At 39.6% G+C, this 19,448-nt stretch overlaps 1 protein-coding gene across 2 annotated transcripts in view; it reads right to left on the bottom strand.

Moving 5' to 3' along the window:
• The window catches only part of frem2b (FRAS1 related extracellular matrix 2b), a 240,519-nt gene that overhangs the window by 40,701 nt on the left and 180,370 nt on the right, over positions 1-19,448 (bottom strand). Inside the window, exons 7-14 of one of the 2 annotated variants that reach the window (XM_062060536.1) lie at positions 16,988-17,137; positions 9,599-9,808; positions 9,329-9,526; positions 5,821-5,985; positions 5,569-5,751; positions 5,368-5,498; positions 1,252-1,407; positions 869-1,172 (exon numbers count right to left, since the gene is read on the bottom strand). In XM_062060536.1, coding sequence (XP_061916520.1) covers positions 869-1,172; positions 1,252-1,407; positions 5,368-5,498; positions 5,569-5,751; positions 5,821-5,985; positions 9,329-9,526; positions 9,599-9,808; positions 16,988-17,137 — 1,497 coding nt within the window. The remainder of the gene's footprint in view (positions 1-868; positions 1,173-1,251; positions 1,408-5,367; positions 5,499-5,568; positions 5,752-5,820; positions 5,986-9,328; positions 9,527-9,598; positions 9,809-16,987; positions 17,138-19,448) is intronic. The other variant, XM_062060537.1, reaches the window with a different exon arrangement.

Genomic DNA, 19,448 nt, shown 5'->3' with positions numbered 1-19,448 from the left:
TGCAAATTTCTCCACATTTTCACACGCGTTAGTGTTGGGCTGGTTAACAGTTTTGATGGGATGATGTGACGTGTCAGGAAGATATGCAAATGTATGTTTTAAATATGTTACATCTTTTATTTTGCACAGTCAAAAAATTATTATTGAACTATTTATTTCCCATGAGTTTGTTTCGTAAAAAAATAATTTCACATAAATAAAAAAAGGGTGATTTTCTTCGTAAAATAAAAAAATAAGTAAGTACAACAGAAATAATAATAATAATAATAAGGATAATAATAATACAAATAATAAAAATAACAATAATAATAATAGTAAGTAATAATAATAATACAATTCTGTTTAGGGGACCACAGGGCAGATATACAGTATGTATATGTATCATTTATTTTATTTTTAACACATTTTACCATGGTATTATAACATGTTATTAAAAATTTATAAAATACAAAAAATACAAAAAATACAAAAATACATTAATTTGTAAATTCCTACTATACTAATCTAAATTTTGTCTCACCAACAAATAATGGGATTATGCAAGGAAAGGTTACCAATCAAAGTTGATTTGACAAAAAATCTAAAAAAAAATAAAAAATGCACGGCTGTAGATAACCACAATGTATCCCATCTGACACCTTCAAGATATGTGTTAATACTTAAGTGAATGACACACACACAATACACATTTAAGCTACTGTAAACTCTAGACAAACATGTCCTAAATTTGTGAACACGAAAGATAGCATTTTTAATGCGGTTAAAAAATGTCAATATGTTCCAAAAAACTAAGACTTGTGCGAGACTATATGTGGAATCAAACGGAACAAATACTGCAAGGGAACCAAACAAAAAGAGACAAACTCGCCTTCGTCAAAGCTGATGGACACAATGTGGCTGCTGAGCTCCAGCCCCTCGTCGCCATCCGAGTTGACGGCCCTGGCGGCGCACTGGACCCTGGAGCCGGCCTGGAAGTAGACCGAGTCCAGCGCGATGAGCTTGGACGAGGTGAAGAAGGTGTCAAAGTCCACCTCCCTCATCGGGCTGGTGACGCCGTCCGCGCCTTTGGGGGCGCTGACCAGCCAGCGGTAGCGGGTCAGGGTGTTGTTGATGTTCTCGCTCACGCAGATGGAACCGGTTTTGTCGTAGTCGGGGTACTTGGGGTTGCACGCCTAGGGAAGGGGGAAAGATATTAGACCTGTCACTCAAAGAGCTCATGCATTGTTATTATTACTATGTGTGGAGACATACAGTGACACAGATAACAGGATATCCAGCCAAAGGCAGAGAGTCTCTCTGTTTGTCCACATTGTCGTAATGAAGCAGAGAAACCACTCTGGGCACCGAGGGGAAGGTGACATCCGCCATGCTGTTGGTCTCCTCGATGTAGATGATGGCTTTGGTCAGCTGAGGATTGACATCAACAAGGAAGGACAGTAAAGAAGATGGTGAATATTGCAGAATTGAATTGTCACAATAGTTAATAACCTGCAGAGATATACATGACTTCATTCAGCAACCCATTGACCCGGTTGTCAGATGGTGTTTTTTACTCTCGAAAAAAGTCTGAAAAGTCTGAGAAATGCTTTCGTGCGGACCAGTAAATAAAATAAAAACACATGTATTATACAGTATATGTCACATTTTTTAAATGTTACATAAGAAAATAAATAATTACAAAATACAATTTTAATATACTGTATTTTTCGGCCACAGGGCGCACCGAATTATAGGGTGCACTGCCGATGAGCGGGTCTAATCAGGTCTATTTTCATACAAAAGGCACACCGGAGTATAAGGCACATTAAAAGGGGTCATATTATGTCTTTTCTCTACATTTAAAACACTTCCTTGTGGTATACATCAGTGATTTTCAACCACTGTGCCGCGGCACACTAGTGCCGTGAGATATTGTCTGGTGTGCCGTGGGAAATTATGCAACTTTACCTAATAGGTCCAAAAACTATTTTTTGCAAATCAATAATCATAATAATGTGCCGTTGTCTAGTGCCTGTGCTGTGTAGAGCTTGGCAGGGTATTCTTGTAATACTCCATATCAGTAGGTGGCAGCAGGTAGTTCATTGCTTTGTAGAAGTCGGAACGCGTCGAGGATGGTTTGTCGTGATCTCAATATGCAGAGCACAGCGGGAGACAGTGTGCAGGTAAAAAGGTATGTAACGCTTAAACCAAAAATTAACAAAAGGCAAGTCCTGCTAGGAAAAGGCACTGAAGCATAGGGATGGCTATGTAAAACAAAAGTAAAACTGAACTGGCTACAAAGTCAACAAAAACAAAATGCTGGACGACAGCAAAAACTTACAGCGTGTGGAGCAAAGACGGCGTCCACAAAGCACATCCGTACGTGACATGACAATCAACAATGTCCCCACAAAGAAGGATAGCGTACGCACAACTTAAATAGCCTTGATTGCCAAAACAAAGCAGCTGCGGGCAATAGCACTCAAAGGAAGGCGTGAAGCTGCTACAGGAGAACACCAACAAAACAGGAAGGGTCACCAAAATAACAGCGCAAGACAGGAACTAAAGCACTACACACAGGAAACAACAACAAACTCAAAATAAGGCACGACGACCGGGTGGTGTTTCATTTTTTAACTTTTTCTGCTGGTTTGTGTGCCTCCGTATTTTTTTAATGAAAAAAATGTGCCTTGGCTCAAAAAAGGTTGAAAAACACTGGTCTACATAACATGTAATGGTGGTTCTTTGGTCAAAATGTTGCATAGATTATGTTTTACAGATCATCTTCAAATCGCTTTCTGGCCGGATGCGCCGTTTTGTGGGCGGTCTTATTTACGTGGCTCCACATGGACATCGTCTTCTCCCCGTCATCTTTGTTGTAGCAGTGTAGCGTGCAAGGACGGGAGTAGAAGAAGTGTCAAAAGATGGAGCTAACTGTTTTAATGACGCTCAGACTTTACTTCAATCAACAACGGAGCAGCATCTCCGTGGCTCACAAGTGCAACAACCACACCGTGAAAAAACGGAACTCTCTAATCAGTAAAGTTCCTTGGGTGAATAATGTAAACCCACTACGCAGGTAGTTTTTAGCGCTTCCATAGCGAGTCTACTGACATATATAAGTTAGATCTGTACGCTACTTTATATTAGAAATGGCAACAGCAAAGGATGAATGCCCCATAACAAGAAGATAGAGGAAAAAAAGAAGGTTATGGACTACAATGGCGGATGCGCACATATTTTCAGGACTTATGCAGATCCCAAATACAGATCAGCAGGTACCAGAAGGTAAGAAAAGTTGGTTTTGCATAATATTGCTATAATAATATGTCTGCTAATAGGTGCTATTTTGCGGTCCTCATACATACACCATACTAATACTCGTATGTTGTAGCACAGTACGTCTGACTACAGTAGCCGTAATGCTCTGACAATCCATCAAGCTGTGCGGCTTCATAGCTTACCAAAGTCGTACTAAAACATTTTGACAGATTTCTGAGCGCCGTGTGTAATGTTCTATATTCTCAATGGAACATTTAAAGTTTTGGTTTTGTTTACTGGCGTCATCTTGCAGTCTACACGTAAGTCATACCAAAGACTATAAAAATGGGACCCATAACCTCCCTGCTTGGCACTCAGCAACAAAGGGTTGGAGTTGGGGGTTATATCACCAAAATGATTCCCGGGCGCGGCGCCGCTGCTGCCCACTGCTCCCCAAGGGGATGGGACAAATGCAGAGGACAAATTTCGCCACATCTAGTGTGTGTGTGACAATCATTGGTACTTTAATCTTTAATCTTAATCTCTTATGTGTGACTGCCATCTACTGGTCACACTTATCATTACACCATGTACCAAATAAAATTGCTTCGAGGTCGGTAAGCATAACCCAAATTATTCCGTACATTAGGCGCACTGGGTTGTTAAAAAGTTAAAGTACCAATGATTGTCCCACACACACTCGGTGTGGTGAAATTATCCTCTGCATTTGACCCATCACCCTTGATCACCCCCTGGGAGGTGAGGGGAGCAGTGAGCAGCAGCGGCGGCCATGGCCGGGAATCATTTTGGTGATTTAACCCCCAATTACAACACTTGACGCTGAGTGAGGTAACGGGCCCCATTTGTATAGTCTTTGGTATGACTCGGCCGTGGTTTGAACTCACGACCTACCGATCTCAGGGCAGACACTCTAACCACAAGGCCACTGAGCAGGTTATAATGCGCACCGTCGATTTTTGAGAAAATGAAAGGGTTTTAAGTTCACCTCATAGTCCCAAAAATACCGTATACACTACAGTTCAAAAGTTTGGGGTCACCCAAACAATTTTGTGGAATAGCCTTCATTTCTAAGAACAAGAATAGACTGTCGAGTTTCAGATGAAAGTTCTCTTTTTCTGGCCATTTTGAGCGTTTAATTGACCCCACAAATGTGATGCTCCAGAAACTCAATCTGCTCAAAGGAAGGTCAGTTTTGTAGCTTCTGTAACGAGCTAAACTGTTTTCAGATGTGTGAACATGATTGCACAAGGGTTTTCTAATCATCAATTAGCCTTCTGAGCCAATGAGCAAACACATTGTACCATTAGAACACTGGAGTGATAGTTGCTGGAAATGGGCCTCTATACACCTATGTAGATATTGCACCAAAAACCAGACATTTGCAGCTAGAACAGTCATTTACCACATTAGCAATGTATAGAGTGTATTTCTTTAAAGTTAAGACTAGTTTGAAGTTATCTACATTGAAAAGTACAGTGCTTTTCCTTCAAAAATAAGGACATTTCAATGTGACCCCAAACTTTTGAACGGTAGTGTACATATGTTCTTCACATTTAAGTACTTACTGTATATATTTACTTTATTCATCTAATAATAATATTCAAAACACTAGAAATGCATGATTGTATGAAAATGCATGAAAGTACAAATATATTTTGACTACATATATTCAGTGTATAGTACAACATTTATTATATATACATCTACAGCATATGTATAATTTGTATATATTACACGTCTTTTTTTGTGTGGGTTACATTTATTATATTTACCTAATGATAATTAAACAAATAACAAATAACGACCAAGATGGCCAAAATGTGCTTTCAAGATTCCAATAATGAATTGGACAAAATCGCAATACACCCTTTAACAAAAATGCTCTAAAAGGTTTCTTGTACTTTTTAGGCTGATTAATTTCATTGTACATTTTCTTTATTTTTGAATGTTTTTTTGTTTCAATTTGTTTTATTTATTTATTTTTCTTTTGTGTGCATCTTGTTTTGGGGGGTGAAAAAAGGAACATTTGATATGTGATTGTACTTTTGGAAGTTGTACATGCCTTGAAACTCAAACAAATGTTTAAAAAAAAGTTTTGAACCCGACCTGCGTCTCTGCCACCATGTTGTCATCTGGTTTCAGGTGCACGGTGAAGGCCTCTCTCATCTCTCTAACGCCGTCATACAGAACTTCCACCTCCACCTGGTGCACAGAGTCACCCTCCCTGAACACAATGTCTGTGAAGAAAAAGAGGGCATTTCATTCAAGGTCTCCTCAGGTCAATGCTCCCCTCGCCTTGTCGCTCACCCTCAGATATGGGATGGTAGTCCTCCCCCGAGGTCGCAGATCCGTCTTTGGTGTGGACTCTGACCACGGACACCTTGGAAGAGTCTCCCACACGCAGCACCGGGATTTTCACCACAGATATTTGTCCTCTTTCTTTGGGTTCATTCACGCTGAATTTGGTCTCGCCAAACTTAATGACGGCCTCTGAGGGAGCAAAGTGCAGTGTAGATAAACAACAACCATTTGGTTGGATTACGACAAGAACAAACTTACTGTCGCCGTCGTCTTTTATTCTGATGAGCGTCTCCTTCTGCCGCCCGATGGATGCTCCGAACGGAGAATCGCTTTTCGGGCTGCCCAACACGAGACGCAGCTCCTCCTCTTCCTCGTGCTCCGTGTCGTCCACCAGCTGCAGAACACAAGGTTTCTCCACCTCCCCTGAAAAAAACCCAGCGTTAAATAGTAAAACACTTATAGCGGGGATATTCAACGACTGTATTTTTCGGGCTACGAGTCGCTACATTTTCCCACGCTTTGAACCCTGAAGCTTATAAAACGGTGCGACTAATTTATGGATTTTTATTCGCTGATGGCCATAATGTTTTGTATTTAACAAATTATTTTCATATAACACAGACGGAGACACTGAGAGGTTGTGTTATAGTCTGTACTATTGTGCCATCTTTTGGATGAGTTCACTCACTGCACGTGCTGTGGGTTGAAAATGTATTTCCATTTTCGTGCCCTGAACCGGGAGTATAACCGTCCACAGCGTTTTTGGTTGAAAGGATTCTTCAATCCTCACTCCAAGCAACGTTTGTAAGTTTAACAATGTAACTAAAACAAGTTATACTTGGTAAACCATCCCATGTGTGATGTCTGTAGGAATATTTTCATGTATATTTGTACATAGCGAATATGCTAATATGTTTACAGGTGTCTCTGTTGGTATCCTTAACTTAAAATGGCATTATTTTAGTATTGTTTCACTTTTGTTTTGTAAATTCACCAAATTGCCACTGTGGGGTTATTGAGTCGGTTTAGTTGATTGGAGAGATAGTTTCCACAGGTAGTGGGTCCATGACGATGACTCCTGTTTTGTATGATCAGCCGTTTTACTGCCGTGTGACAGGCACCGTTTGGAAACAATTAAGATATGTATGTACATACAAATCTTTTGTACCGGTATATATCTGTGGCTTATAGTCTGGTGCGGCTAATATACGTAAAAATATTAATTTCTTTTAAAATTCAAATACAGGTGCACTTTATAGCATGGAAAATTGTTTTGGGGGCCACATTTCCAGAAAGCTGAAGACCGGGAGGTCGGACTTCTCCCTTCATTATCAATCTTATTTTGCATATTCTGGAGACTTAGCATCCTCTAGAGTAGACATTTGATTTGTTTTATTTTATTTTGTCAGGGTTATTGCAAAAAAGCTAGTCAGGGACCATCTTTATGACAGCATGTCTTTATGTTTTTAAGAATCTTCTGCAAAAAGGTGACTCTTTTACAAGTTTTTGAACTGAACTACGGCGTGGCGAAGTTGGTAGAGTGGCCGTGCCAGCAATCGGAGGGTTGCTGGTTACTGGGGTTCAATCCCCATCTTCTACCATCCTAGTCACGTCCGTTGTGTCCTTGGGCAAGACACTTCACCCTTGCTCCTGATGGCTGCTGGTTAGCGCCTTGCATGGCAGCTCCCGCCATCAGTGTGTGAATGTGTGTGTGAATGGATGAATGTGGAAATACTGTCAAAGCGCTTTGAGTACCTTGAAGGTAGAAAAGCGCTATACAAGTATAACCCATTTATCATTTATTATTATAACTAAACGGACCACCAGTTGAAAAGCCCAAGTGAAGAAAAAGAGAGGACCTAAAACGGAACCTTGAGGAACACCACTAGTACAACTCAAGACGTTGAACAAATGGTTACTGACTGCATCTGAAGTAAACAAGCCTAGTTACATAAATCACATTACGGAAAAAAATGTGTAACTGCCAAAAAGGAGAGGATTTAAATGGGTACCTTGAGGAACGCCTCAGTTAAGTAAATCCCAAGTTTGGACCCCAGTGTTCTATGTTTACTAACAAGGTTAAAATGTCAATGTAAGGATCTACCAATGTGTTTAAAGAGGTCCGAGTTCCCCTACATCAGGGGTCGGCAACCCAACATGTTGAAAGAGCCATATTGGACCAAAAATACAAAAAACTAATCTGTCTGGAGCGGCAAAAAGTCAAAAGCCTTATGTACTGTAAGTGTTGTAATGAAACAACACATTAAGTTAGTGTCTCAGAGTGTTAGATAACTCCTGGAAATGACTGGCTTAAAACTGCCAAAGGTATAGATGTGTGTGCCCAAGTTAAAGGAAAGGACAGGCTGTCTTCTTCTAATGGATTTATTACAATCTTTGCAAGCTGGGTAACGTTTGCTGTGGTCTGGAACAACATTACACACAATCAAAAATGCATCCAATATTACATACAGATAATGTGTCATCAGACATGCAAATATAAATTAAATACACAGAGGACATGAGTAAAGGAAATTAAATGAGCTCAAATATACCGACAAACGGGGCATAATGATGCAATATGTACATACAGCTACTCTAAATAGCATGTTAGCATGGATTAGTAGCACGCCACGCAAGTCAATAACATCAACAAAGCTCACCTTTGTGCATTCACGCACAGCATAAAACGTTTGGTGGACAAAATGAGACAAAAAAGGAGTGGCATTAAACACGTCTTTCTGTGGCAGCGTCGGAGAAAGTTGTACACGTAAACCAACTACAGTGAGTTCAAAGACCGCCAAAATTTGTAAGACAAAACGGCGCTGGCCAAATACTGTCATCAGTGAAGCATAAACACAAACATATTAAACAGTGGGCTTTATAACAATTAGGAAGGTTTGTGTTATGTTTGTCCTCCTACAGAAACATTATTAAAACAACAACTACATATTTGAAAAAGCTCCAGGGAGCCACTAGGGCGGTGCTCAAGAGCCGTATTGCACATGTGCAATCTACTAATAAAAGTTTCAATCAATCAATAAATCAATCAATCATTCAAATGCGGCTTGAGAGCCGTGGGTTGCTGACCCCCGCTCTACCAAATTATATTTGCCTAATTTTAGAACAACTTTAAAATCAATGTGCATTTCAGTGCGTGGAGTCAGTCTGTGGAACAACTTAGGGGACGAGTTAAAAACGTGTTCTAACATGATTCAATTTAAAAGACTGTTTAAAAAAGAAGTACTGAAGAAGTACGAGGAGGAAAGAGAGTGATGCCCTCAGCACAGAGCGATGGGAGAGAGGTGTATGGTCAGGGAGTGTTTGGGCCTATGTGTGTGTGTGTGTGTGTGTGTGTGTGTGTTTGTTTTGTCTCGTCTTGTCTTGTCTCATAGTAACAATGGTACTATTGTATTGTTAGTGTACAGGAGCTTTTCTTGTTTTTGTTTGTATAGTATTGTTCTTGTATTATATTGTTTATGTTAAATGTGGAATGAGTGAGAGGGGTTGGGATATTATAAGCATCTGCTTCATCCAACCCCTTTTCAAGCCTTGCATAAATGTCTCTGCCAAAATGTAAAAAATAAATAAATAAAAATGTGTGTTGTTGTACTGTGCAGGTTTGAAATAAATACTTCAATTCAATTCAACACAAAAGGAGCGCTCTAGTGTTTTTAGGAATGTTCTGCAAAAATGTTTGTCTCCCACGTTTTAAAACGGAACTCGGCCAGTTGAATGGCCCCGATGTATATTTGAGTGAGCCTGGTACCTGGCATGAAGGTGATGATGGAGGCGTCAGTATTGGGCCTCTCGTTGAAGTCCATCATGACCTGGGCTGTGCCTTGCCTGCTGTAACATCGCACGGTGGACCTGTGGCTTATGTCCCCACTCCGGTACACAGTAGCTGATATCTGCCCAGAGTTCTCATTGCCCACGTAGATGGCATCACGGAACTGCACCTTTGGCACTGGACAAAAAAAAAAACACCCGTAAACGCCATCGCTCACTCAACATCATTTTTTTTAGGCTCTTCTCTCACGGTCTGAAACAGAGTCGTTGATGAGGATGGTGGCCTTGCTGGGCTCCCCGAGGATGCCGTTCATGGGCATCCGGAGCACCACTTCGAACTTCTCGGTACCCTCCAGCACCGGTTGGCCCAGGTCATCCAGGATGGTGACACGGAACGTCTGAGTGGTAACACCCGGCGCAAAGTCCAGATTCCGGCTGATTCCGACGTAATCCGCTCCAGCTGTCCGGGAGGACACAAACGTTAGCAACACCAGCATGGCTACGTTAGCTACATGCTACATGCTGGGTTAGCATATTTGCTGATGAAAAACAAAATAATCAAACATACTCCTCCAAGTTATCTAGCTGACTGACAGATTGTAGTGTTATTTCAAGACGCATAGCGAAGCCTCCTTTTGTTTTGGACAATATTGTGGGTGTAGAATAGTGGCGGGCTCATCTAGCCAGAGGGGGTCTCATGTTCATGAGGAAGGAGGTTTTTCCTTCATAATGTCATGACAAGCTTCAAGATACAAGATATGTTTATTCATCCCCCTTAGGAGAAATTTGGTTTGGACTAATGGGTCTACTTGAAATTAGAGATGTCCGATATTATCGGCCGATAAATGCTTTAAAATGTAATATTGGAAATTATCGTTTTTTTTATTATCAGTATCTTTTTTTTATTTTTTTTATTAAATCAACATAAAAAACACAAGATACACTTACAATTAGTGCACCAACCCAAAAAAAAACCCTCCCCCATTTACACTCATTTACACTCATTCAAACAAAAGGGTTGTTTCTTTCTGTTATTAATATTCTGGTTCCTACATTATATATCAATATATATCAATACAGTCTGCAAGGGATACAGTCCGTAAGCACACATGATTGTGCGTGCTGCTGGTCCACTAATAGTACTAACCTTTAACAGATAATTCTACTCATTTTCATTAATTACTAGTTTCTATTTAACTGTTTTTATATTGTTTTACTTTCTTTTTTATTCAAGAAAATGTTTTTAATTTATTTATCTTATTTTATTATTATTTTTAAAAAGGACCTTATCTTCACCATACCTGGTTGTCCAAATTAGGCATAATAATGTGTTAATTCCACGACTGTATATATCGGTATCAGTTCATATCGGTATCGGTAATTAAGAGTTGGACAATATCGGAAGATCGGCAAAAAGCCATTATCGGACATCCCTACTTGAAATTCAAAAAGGTATGAGCGCCTTCTCTCTCAGAAGTGGAGTAAACAAGTAGGTAAGCACATTTGCTGCTCATTAGGGATGAGTACCTTTCCCATTTGAATCCATACAGTACCAATTCCCGGTGCTTGGGAATCAATATGGTACCAGTTTTCGGTACTTTTGTGTGTATTCAAGTGTGTTAATACAGTAGGAAGGGGATTCATATGGCCCCTATCGTCACAGTTTATCGTCGAGTCATACCAAAGTCCTAGGAGTCTACTGGCCAGACACCATCACCAATGCCAACCTGTGGGAACTCACCAAACAAGAACCAGTGGAACTGCAAATCAGGAAAAGGAAGTGGAGCTGGATAGGCCACACACTCAGAAAACCCAATAAATCAATCACCAAACAGGCACTAACATGGAACCCACAGGGAAAAAGAAACAGAAGGAGACCAAGAACAACCTGGAGAAGAAGCACGGAACAGGAGATGAGGGCTGAGGGGCTGTCATGGCAACAACTCGACCGAAGGGCACAAGACCGGAATGGATGGAAGGCTTTCGTCGGCGGCCTATGTTCCTCAGGGAATACTAAGGCCTAAGTAAGTAAGTAAGTAAACCAAAGACTATAAAAATGGGACCCATTACCTCCCTGCTTGGCACTCAGCATCAAGGGTTGGAATTGGGGGTTAAATCACCAAAAAATGATTCCCGGGCGCGGGCACCGCTGCTGCTCACTGCTCCCCTCACCTCCAAGGAGGCGATCAAGGGTGATGGGTCAAATGCAGAGAATAATTTCGCCACACCTAGTGTGTGTGTGACAATCATTGGTACTTTAACTTTAACACATGAAACGTGACGAATTGGGGGTTTGCACTATGCACTTCAGCCGCCAGATGGCAGTAGAGTGTTGAATATCTTAAAATGGGTTTTTTGGCAATTCCAACTTTGACCACAGCGTCAGTTGCTATGTAGTGTGGCACTTTCCATCATTTTCAGCAGACTTCCTTGCAAAATCATTAACCCTCTTCCACTCACAGGGAAATCCACCCAGGAATGGGGTCAAATGAATCAATTCCCTACTGTAAAAGTCCATTATTTATATATATATATTTTTTTTAAATCACATTTTTTTATTTAACGTTTAACACTGATCTGTACTGTCCAGTTGTTATCTTGTTTTCTTACACTTCTGTCTCATTTGCGAGTATTGTACTGTTATGTATTATATGCAATAGTAACATTTGCATGCAGTTGCAATTCCAAGACGTTAGATGGCAGTAGTGTATAGGCTACAACGTTTTGCCTTAGTCAGAAAGTAGTCTTTGCCATTAAGTTGAATGTGCCAGTCTTTTCTTTTGCTGAGCCCTACAAAGTGTTTATACTGAAAATATTGTACTTATTACATAGCATCTTTTTGATTGTAACATTTGTACGCACGTACAACACTTAAGACTTTCAGTATATCAGTATGTGGAATTAAATTATGGAAAGGATTAGGCAAATAAATCAAACAATGTACTAATATGATCCACTTCAAGAAACTCTTCAAACTTAAAGTGTTTACAAAGTATAAAGAAGAAGAACCATGATAAACATTCTGAATGTATTTCATCCATCCATTCATTTTCAAAATAATCTTACTCATCTCACCATATGAAATGTGAATTACTTCACCGAGTATTATTTATTTATTTATTTTTATTGTGATTACTTATGAAGTATATTGTGAATAAATTGAGAACAGGAAGTGGACAAAAGTTTTAGCAACTGTTATGTAAAAGAAAACGGGTAGAATTAAATAAGCTCTGCTTCTTCCTACTCCTTTTCGAACATGTTGAATAGAGAAACTGGAAATTGTGATGTATCATGTTGTATGCTTGCATGTTCCAAATAAACTTAAACTCAACTCAACTCAACCCGAGTGAACTGAATGCTAATGCTAACAGGCTAATTGATGCGTTTACGTTGTGGCCGCGAGATAAACGCTGACATTTATTATTTATTTATCATATTATTATTCACAGTTAAAATTGACCAAATCCTGACCCTCATGAATTCATTATTTACTTACATAACTTTCTGACTGTGGGACACTTGGAAAAAAGCCTGACTTTTTATGTAAAATTTGGTACACTTTGTTTTTAAATAATCTTGTTTTGAATTTTAGTGCATTGTATTTTATTCATTTACTCTTTCGTAAAATAATTATGACCTATTGTACCTGTACCTATCCCATAACCCCGGAGGGTCGTTGGGGCACCACAGACAATCTGTTGACCAGCTCTCTCCATCCCTCTCTGTTCTCAGCAGCTCTCATTGCCTCAGTGAGTTTCAAGTGAGTCCATTCTCCGATGTTATCTTCCCATCTTTTCTTTTGTCTCCCTCGTCTCTTGCCACCTTGTACGGTGCCTTGCAAGATGCTTTTTGCAAGGCCTGAGGACCTATTATTGTCTTTTTATTTACATGGTATCAGTCCAGAAATGTACCGGATCATTCTTTCCTACATCATCAGCCTGATTTGTATAAACTAACTGTGAAATGCGGTTGAAACACAAACCATACAAGTCTACAGGTTCCAGGAACTTAAAGATCCCAAACTTTTGGTGGAAAATGGCCTAATGACTGCTCGTTTCTTGGCCAAGGTCCTTAGTCTCCAACCGGACGTGATGTCACGTACAACAAAGGTATTGAAATATGGCACCGTTTGATTTTACATAAATTGGTACGCGGTAGTATTGACGGACTTCGGTTGGTACCTATAAAAGTACCAAATTCAGTACCCATCCCTAGTGCTCATTAACAGGCTGGTGGGACAGTAAGGAACCTTTATTAAATGTCAGGCAGAGTACAACATTAGAAAATGTGCACTCTGTGATGTACACTCCCACATACAACACTGTCCTTTCAACCATTCCTATGCAATTTAGCCTTTAACAAATAACAGGAGTTAGAAACATTCTGTTCACAGAAGGTGACCAGATTTGTGCCATTTGTTTACAACAATGGAAGGCTTACGCAGGGGATTCGGACTACTTTGGACTGGAAGTAGTCGACCCACAGCGATTGTTCTGCCGTACAATACCTCAATGCTAAAGAGGGGAAATTACACTTCAACGACTGTCGTTGGCTTTGATAGTTAGGATTGCTTGTTTTGCATCAAAACAGTTGTTTTTCCCACTATATGGCAAAAACATCCTTGCCCAGGCACGCCCTTGTGGTTTTTGCATTGCAAAAAGTCAGTGTTCAAAAACAAGAAAAAAAATACAAAAATTAGGGGTATTTTATTTGAATTAAGCAAAATCAATCAATCAGCTTTATTGTCCATTCTTACATGTACAAGACACATAAGAACTGAAATTACATTTTCGGCACAAAATGATCTGCCAATAGAACAAGAAAATTTGGCTTGTCAAGACTTTCCAAAACAAGTAAAATTAGCTAACCTCAATGAACCCAAACATACCTTAAAATAAGTATATTCTCACTAATAACAAATCATATCAAATCAACTTTACTGTACTACTATATGATTACGTATTTTCTATTGTTTCTTTGAAAATAAAACAGCAAAGTCCATTTGGCTGTCGTCTGTTTTAATTATGAGTCACAATTGTGTCAAAATCATGATTTTTTTTCATGCTTGAAGTAAGAAATTATTACTTTAAAAAAGTAGTTTTATACTTGTGAGTGTTGATGACACAGCTTTGCAACAGTTGATATTTTAGTTTCAAGCATGTTTTAATCAATATAGGTCATAAAATCTCAGCAACAAGCTGTAATATCTTACTGAGATCAAAAGGACCAAAACCCTTAAAACAAGTAAAACACTAACATAAAATCTGCATAGTGAGAAGAATTATCTTATCAGACAGAAAATAAGCAAATATAACCCTTATTTGAGATATTTAATCTTACTTAGATTTCAGTTTTTGCAGTGTGGAGTATAAATATTTTGGGTTTTGGCACCAACAGCTGGACTAGATCTGACCAATCTAAGTCTAAGAATAGATCCGACCAATCTTAATGTTTGAGCAGAAACTGATGAAGCCTTCCAAGACAACCCAAGCAGTCCAGTTGCGATCGATTAAACGCCCTGAGATGACCATGACCTGGATGATTGAGAACCTTCATAGCAGGGGTCAACAACACGGTGCCCGCGGGCACCAGGTAGCCCGTAAGGACCAGATGAGTAGCCCGCTGGCCTGTTCTAAAAATAGCTCAAATAGCAGCACTTACCAGTGAGCTGCCTCTATTTTTTAAATTGTATTTATTTACTAGCAAGCTGGTCTCGCTTTGCTCGACATTTTTAATTCTAAGAGAGACAAAACTCAAATAGAATTTTAAAATCCAAGAAAATATTTTAAAGACTTGGTCTTCACTAACTGACAAAGAAACAGATAACAGATTTGGTGTCCAGTTCAAAGTGTGACATGATTTATTTAAACATTTGAGAGTTGACTTTTGTATTTTACATGAGTTATTATTTGTACAAACATTGTGCAGAGTAATTCATGATTTGTTAAAAAATGTTAGTGGCTAGCTAGTTAAAATGGGATATTGTGATTTCACAAGACTGTCTTAGAAGTGATCATTTGAAAGTTCATTTTGAAAAATGTGCACTTAGAGAAAATATAAAAATAAAGTGTTGCATATTGATAAGGGGCGGCGTGGCAAAGTTGTTAGAGTGGCTGTGCCAGCAATCGGATGGTTGCTGGTTACTGGGGTTCAATCCCCACCTTCTACCATCCTAGTCACGTCCGTTGTGTCCTTGGGCAAGACAATTCACCCTTGCTCCTGATGGGTGCTGGTAGCGCCTTGCATGGCAGCTCCCTCCATCAGTGTGTGAATGTGTGTGTGAATGGGTGAATGTGGAAATACTGTCAAAGCGCTTTGAGTACCTTGAAGGTAGAGAAGCGCTATACAAGTATAACCCATTTATCATTTATTATTGATATTTATCTGTTTCTATATATATTTATTGTGAGAAATCCTTAAGATGATCAGTGTTTCCACAAAGATAAATATCATTAATTATTAATAATAACATAGAGTTAAAGGTAAATTGAGCAAATTGGCTATTTCTGGCAATTTATTTAAGTGTGTATCAAACTGGTAGCCCTTCGCATTAATCAGTACCCAAGAAGTAGCTCTTGGTTTCAAAAAGGTTGGTGACCCCCTGCTTCATAGACAAGTGTGATGTAACGTGCACTATGTGCAGCTCTTTTTATTACCAAATATGTGTTATATGTGTTTTATGTTGCACGATTGCACCAAGAAAAATTCCTAGTTTGTGAACCCGTTCTCAAACAATGGCAATAAAACTATTCTGACTCTGATTCTGATTCTGCTTTGAGGCGGTTTCCATGCTTTGATACAAAAAAAACAACCCGTCCTAGGCCATTTGTCAGATTAGTACCGGATTTGAACCTTGGGTACTACACAAAAAGTTTGCACTAAATTGCAAAGAGTTTGTATTATCATTCTGATATGTGGTCTGAGCATGGCGGTGAAGTTTCTCTTTCTTGGTTGAGCATCAATTTAACGACTGTACTCTCCATTCCTCATTATTTACGTGATTTCAGTCCGTATATGATTTCACACGGATGACTCCTTGTTTGCTTGGATCACCATTACTGTTATTGTACTTCCACTAGTATTTCTGACAGACTCCCCATCCATAGGCCAGCCTTGGCCCGCAGGCTCTCCTCATGTACTCGCAGACCAAAGTGTGCAAGGGAGAGTTTGCATATGATTATCTGCTGGTTATTTTTTAGGTTAAATTGCAGTCAAGGGAGCCTGTGCAGGAGGAGCCGGTAGTAAAGGCGGAGAAAATCAGCGCCGGAAGGCATGAGATAATAGTGGCTGTGAGGAACGCTTAAGGGCATAGCTAGCAAAATTCTAAGTGCAAACCAACCTGCGGGACAATCAGAAGGAATTCCAAAGGCTGCATCCTCACTCAAACCGCCATTATTCTCACAAAAGGGGTCCCTGTACAAGACCTAACAGATAAGAGCCTAACAGGCCTGACTTTTCCAGCCTCAAACCATGTTTACATTCCACAGGTCAGCCCCCCCTCCGCATATCCAGCGTTAAAATCTCCTCGGACTCCCGGGGCACAAAGAGCGACAGGGTGACGACTTGATCCTATTGTTGTCCCTCTCAACGCTAACTCTTCTAAGCTGTCAGCGACCGGGCTGCTTGCGAAGACACGTACCCTCCGCCGAGACCGGATCTGTCTTCCGGGAGCGCACCGTGACGGTCCCCGCTTTGGAGAGGTCGGTTCCTGTCCTCCACACGTGGACCTCCACGAAGCCGTCGCTCTCGTCCACCTGGTAGGCGGTGTTGCCAAAGTAGAAGACGGGTGCTGCGGAGAACAAACAGGAACATGAGGATGTGCAATCCATAATCTTCTCTTGGCGGCCTGACAACAGGATAGAGGCTGATGTTGTGGAATCTAGCAATAATTGCAACACGATGTGTGAGAATAACACTTATTACAGAGGAAACGTAGGGAAAGTTTCCACTGAAAAACATGCAGGCAGTCCATGCTGTAATTGTAGCGCACAAAACAGCTTCCTGGAATGATGTTCAGGGGGATTTACATCTGCAGACATAAAAATATATTAGACTAGGTATCCCCAACCTTTTTGACTAGAGGGGGCTCGGCTATATATATATATATATATATATATTTAATATTTAATAAGAAGCCAAAAAGTACAAAAACAATAATGTTCGTGTTGGAGGAGTTGTGAATGAATGAAATATGAAATCCGTGCTGCAGTCTGCAGGTGTACCTAATGTTGTGGCCCTGCAGTCATAGATCACAACTCCTCCAACACGAACATTATTGTTTTTGCACTTTTTGGCTTCTTAATAAATAACTTTTTGAAATAGATTCAATCTTGCACGTGGAACGTTTAAGTGTGGGCTTTAGTTGATATAACACTCACGTCAGGGGGTGCATTCTACGGCGGGGGTGCATTATCTACCACCAGGAGGCGGGATTACTGCGAGCCTCAGCCAATGAGTCTTTTGCAGCCGTTTTATGATTGCTCAGCACAAGAAATACGTTACACACATACAGTTGTTGACAAAATACACTGTACATTATATACCTCAGCTAACTAAACTATGGAAATGTATAATATAGTTCATATAGCAATACGGTCTCACTGCACAGTAGGCCAGCAGTTAGCCGAGTCCGCAATCCATGTTGAGGCACAACGCAGTGACGTGCCTCAACTGGCTGCTGATCACCGCACCTGCTCTTCTCAGTATTTGAACGGCAAATGTGAACATTCAGCGATTTTGAATAAAAATAATCTAAAACTGGTGAAGTTAAATGGAAAATAACTTTATAGTATAATCACTGGATACATATAACAATTTAATTAATTTTTTTTCTTTTTACATTTTTTTTCTTTCCATGATGGCACGTGAGGCCCCGCCTCACCTGCCTCCACTGACTGCACGTCACCGGTTTGTCACAAAAAACATTCATGAAGTTTGGTTCTTTTATGAATTTATTATGGGTCTACTGAAAATGTGACCAAATCTGCTGGGTCAAAAGTATACATACAGCAATATTAATATTTGGTTACATGTCCCTTGGCAAAATTCACTGCAATAAGGCGCTTTTGGTAGCCATCCACAAGCTTCTGGCAAGCTTCTGGTTGAATTTTTGGCCACTCCTCTTGACAAAATTGGTGCAGTTCAGCTAAGTTTGTTGGTTTTCTGACATGGACTTGTTTCTTCAGCATTTTAGAATGGCCTTCCCAAAGTCCTGACTTTGGGAAGGCCATTCTAAAACCTTAATTCTAGCCTGATTTACTCATTCCTTTACCACTTTTGACGTGTGTTTGGGATCATTGTCCTGTTGGAACAGCCAACTGCGCCCAAGACCCAAACTCCGGGCTGATGATTTTAGGTTGTCCTGAAGAATTTGGAGGTAATCTTCCTTTTTCATTGTCCCATTTACTCTTTTTAAAGCACCAGTTCCATTGGCAGGCCCAGAGCATAATACTACCACCACCATGCTTGACGGTAGGGATTGGTGTTCCTGGGATTAAAGGCCTCACTTTTTCCCCTCCAAATATATTGCTGGGTATTGTGGCCAAACAGCTACATTTTTGTTTCATCTGACATCATATGGACAAAGATAAGACCTTCTGGAGGAAAGTTCTGTGGTCAGATGAAACAAAAATCTATATATATATATACTATATATATATATATATATATATATATATATATATATATATATATATATATATATATATATTGCTTGTTATCCTTTATGTCCTTTGTTTTATATATATATATATATATATATATATATATATATATATATATATATATATATATATATATATATATATATATATATATATATATATATATATATATATATATATAAATGTTGGCTTTGTTTTGTATGTCAGAAATAAATAAAACACAGAAAAACATAATGAACTAGAAAAAACACTCAGAGTACAGACCTATATTCCATTGGTAAAAAATTAAATCCTTAATCCTAGTGATGATCGGGTCACACCCAAAGTCACTTGTTCCTCATCCCATTTCTGACATTTCCTGAAAGTTTAATCAAAATGTGCCAATAACTAACCAATAAGTCTACTTTATACCTTTTGTTTTCGCCTTCTTTGTGTGCC

The sequence above is a fragment of the Entelurus aequoreus genome, linkage group LG10, assembly GCF_033978785.1.
Source record: "Entelurus aequoreus isolate RoL-2023_Sb linkage group LG10, RoL_Eaeq_v1.1, whole genome shotgun sequence".
In the NCBI taxonomy this organism is placed as follows: Eukaryota; Metazoa; Chordata; class Actinopteri; order Syngnathiformes; family Syngnathidae; genus Entelurus; species Entelurus aequoreus.
The sequence above is the reverse complement of the archived record's forward strand: the minus strand, read 5'-3'. Positions and strand labels throughout refer to the sequence as shown.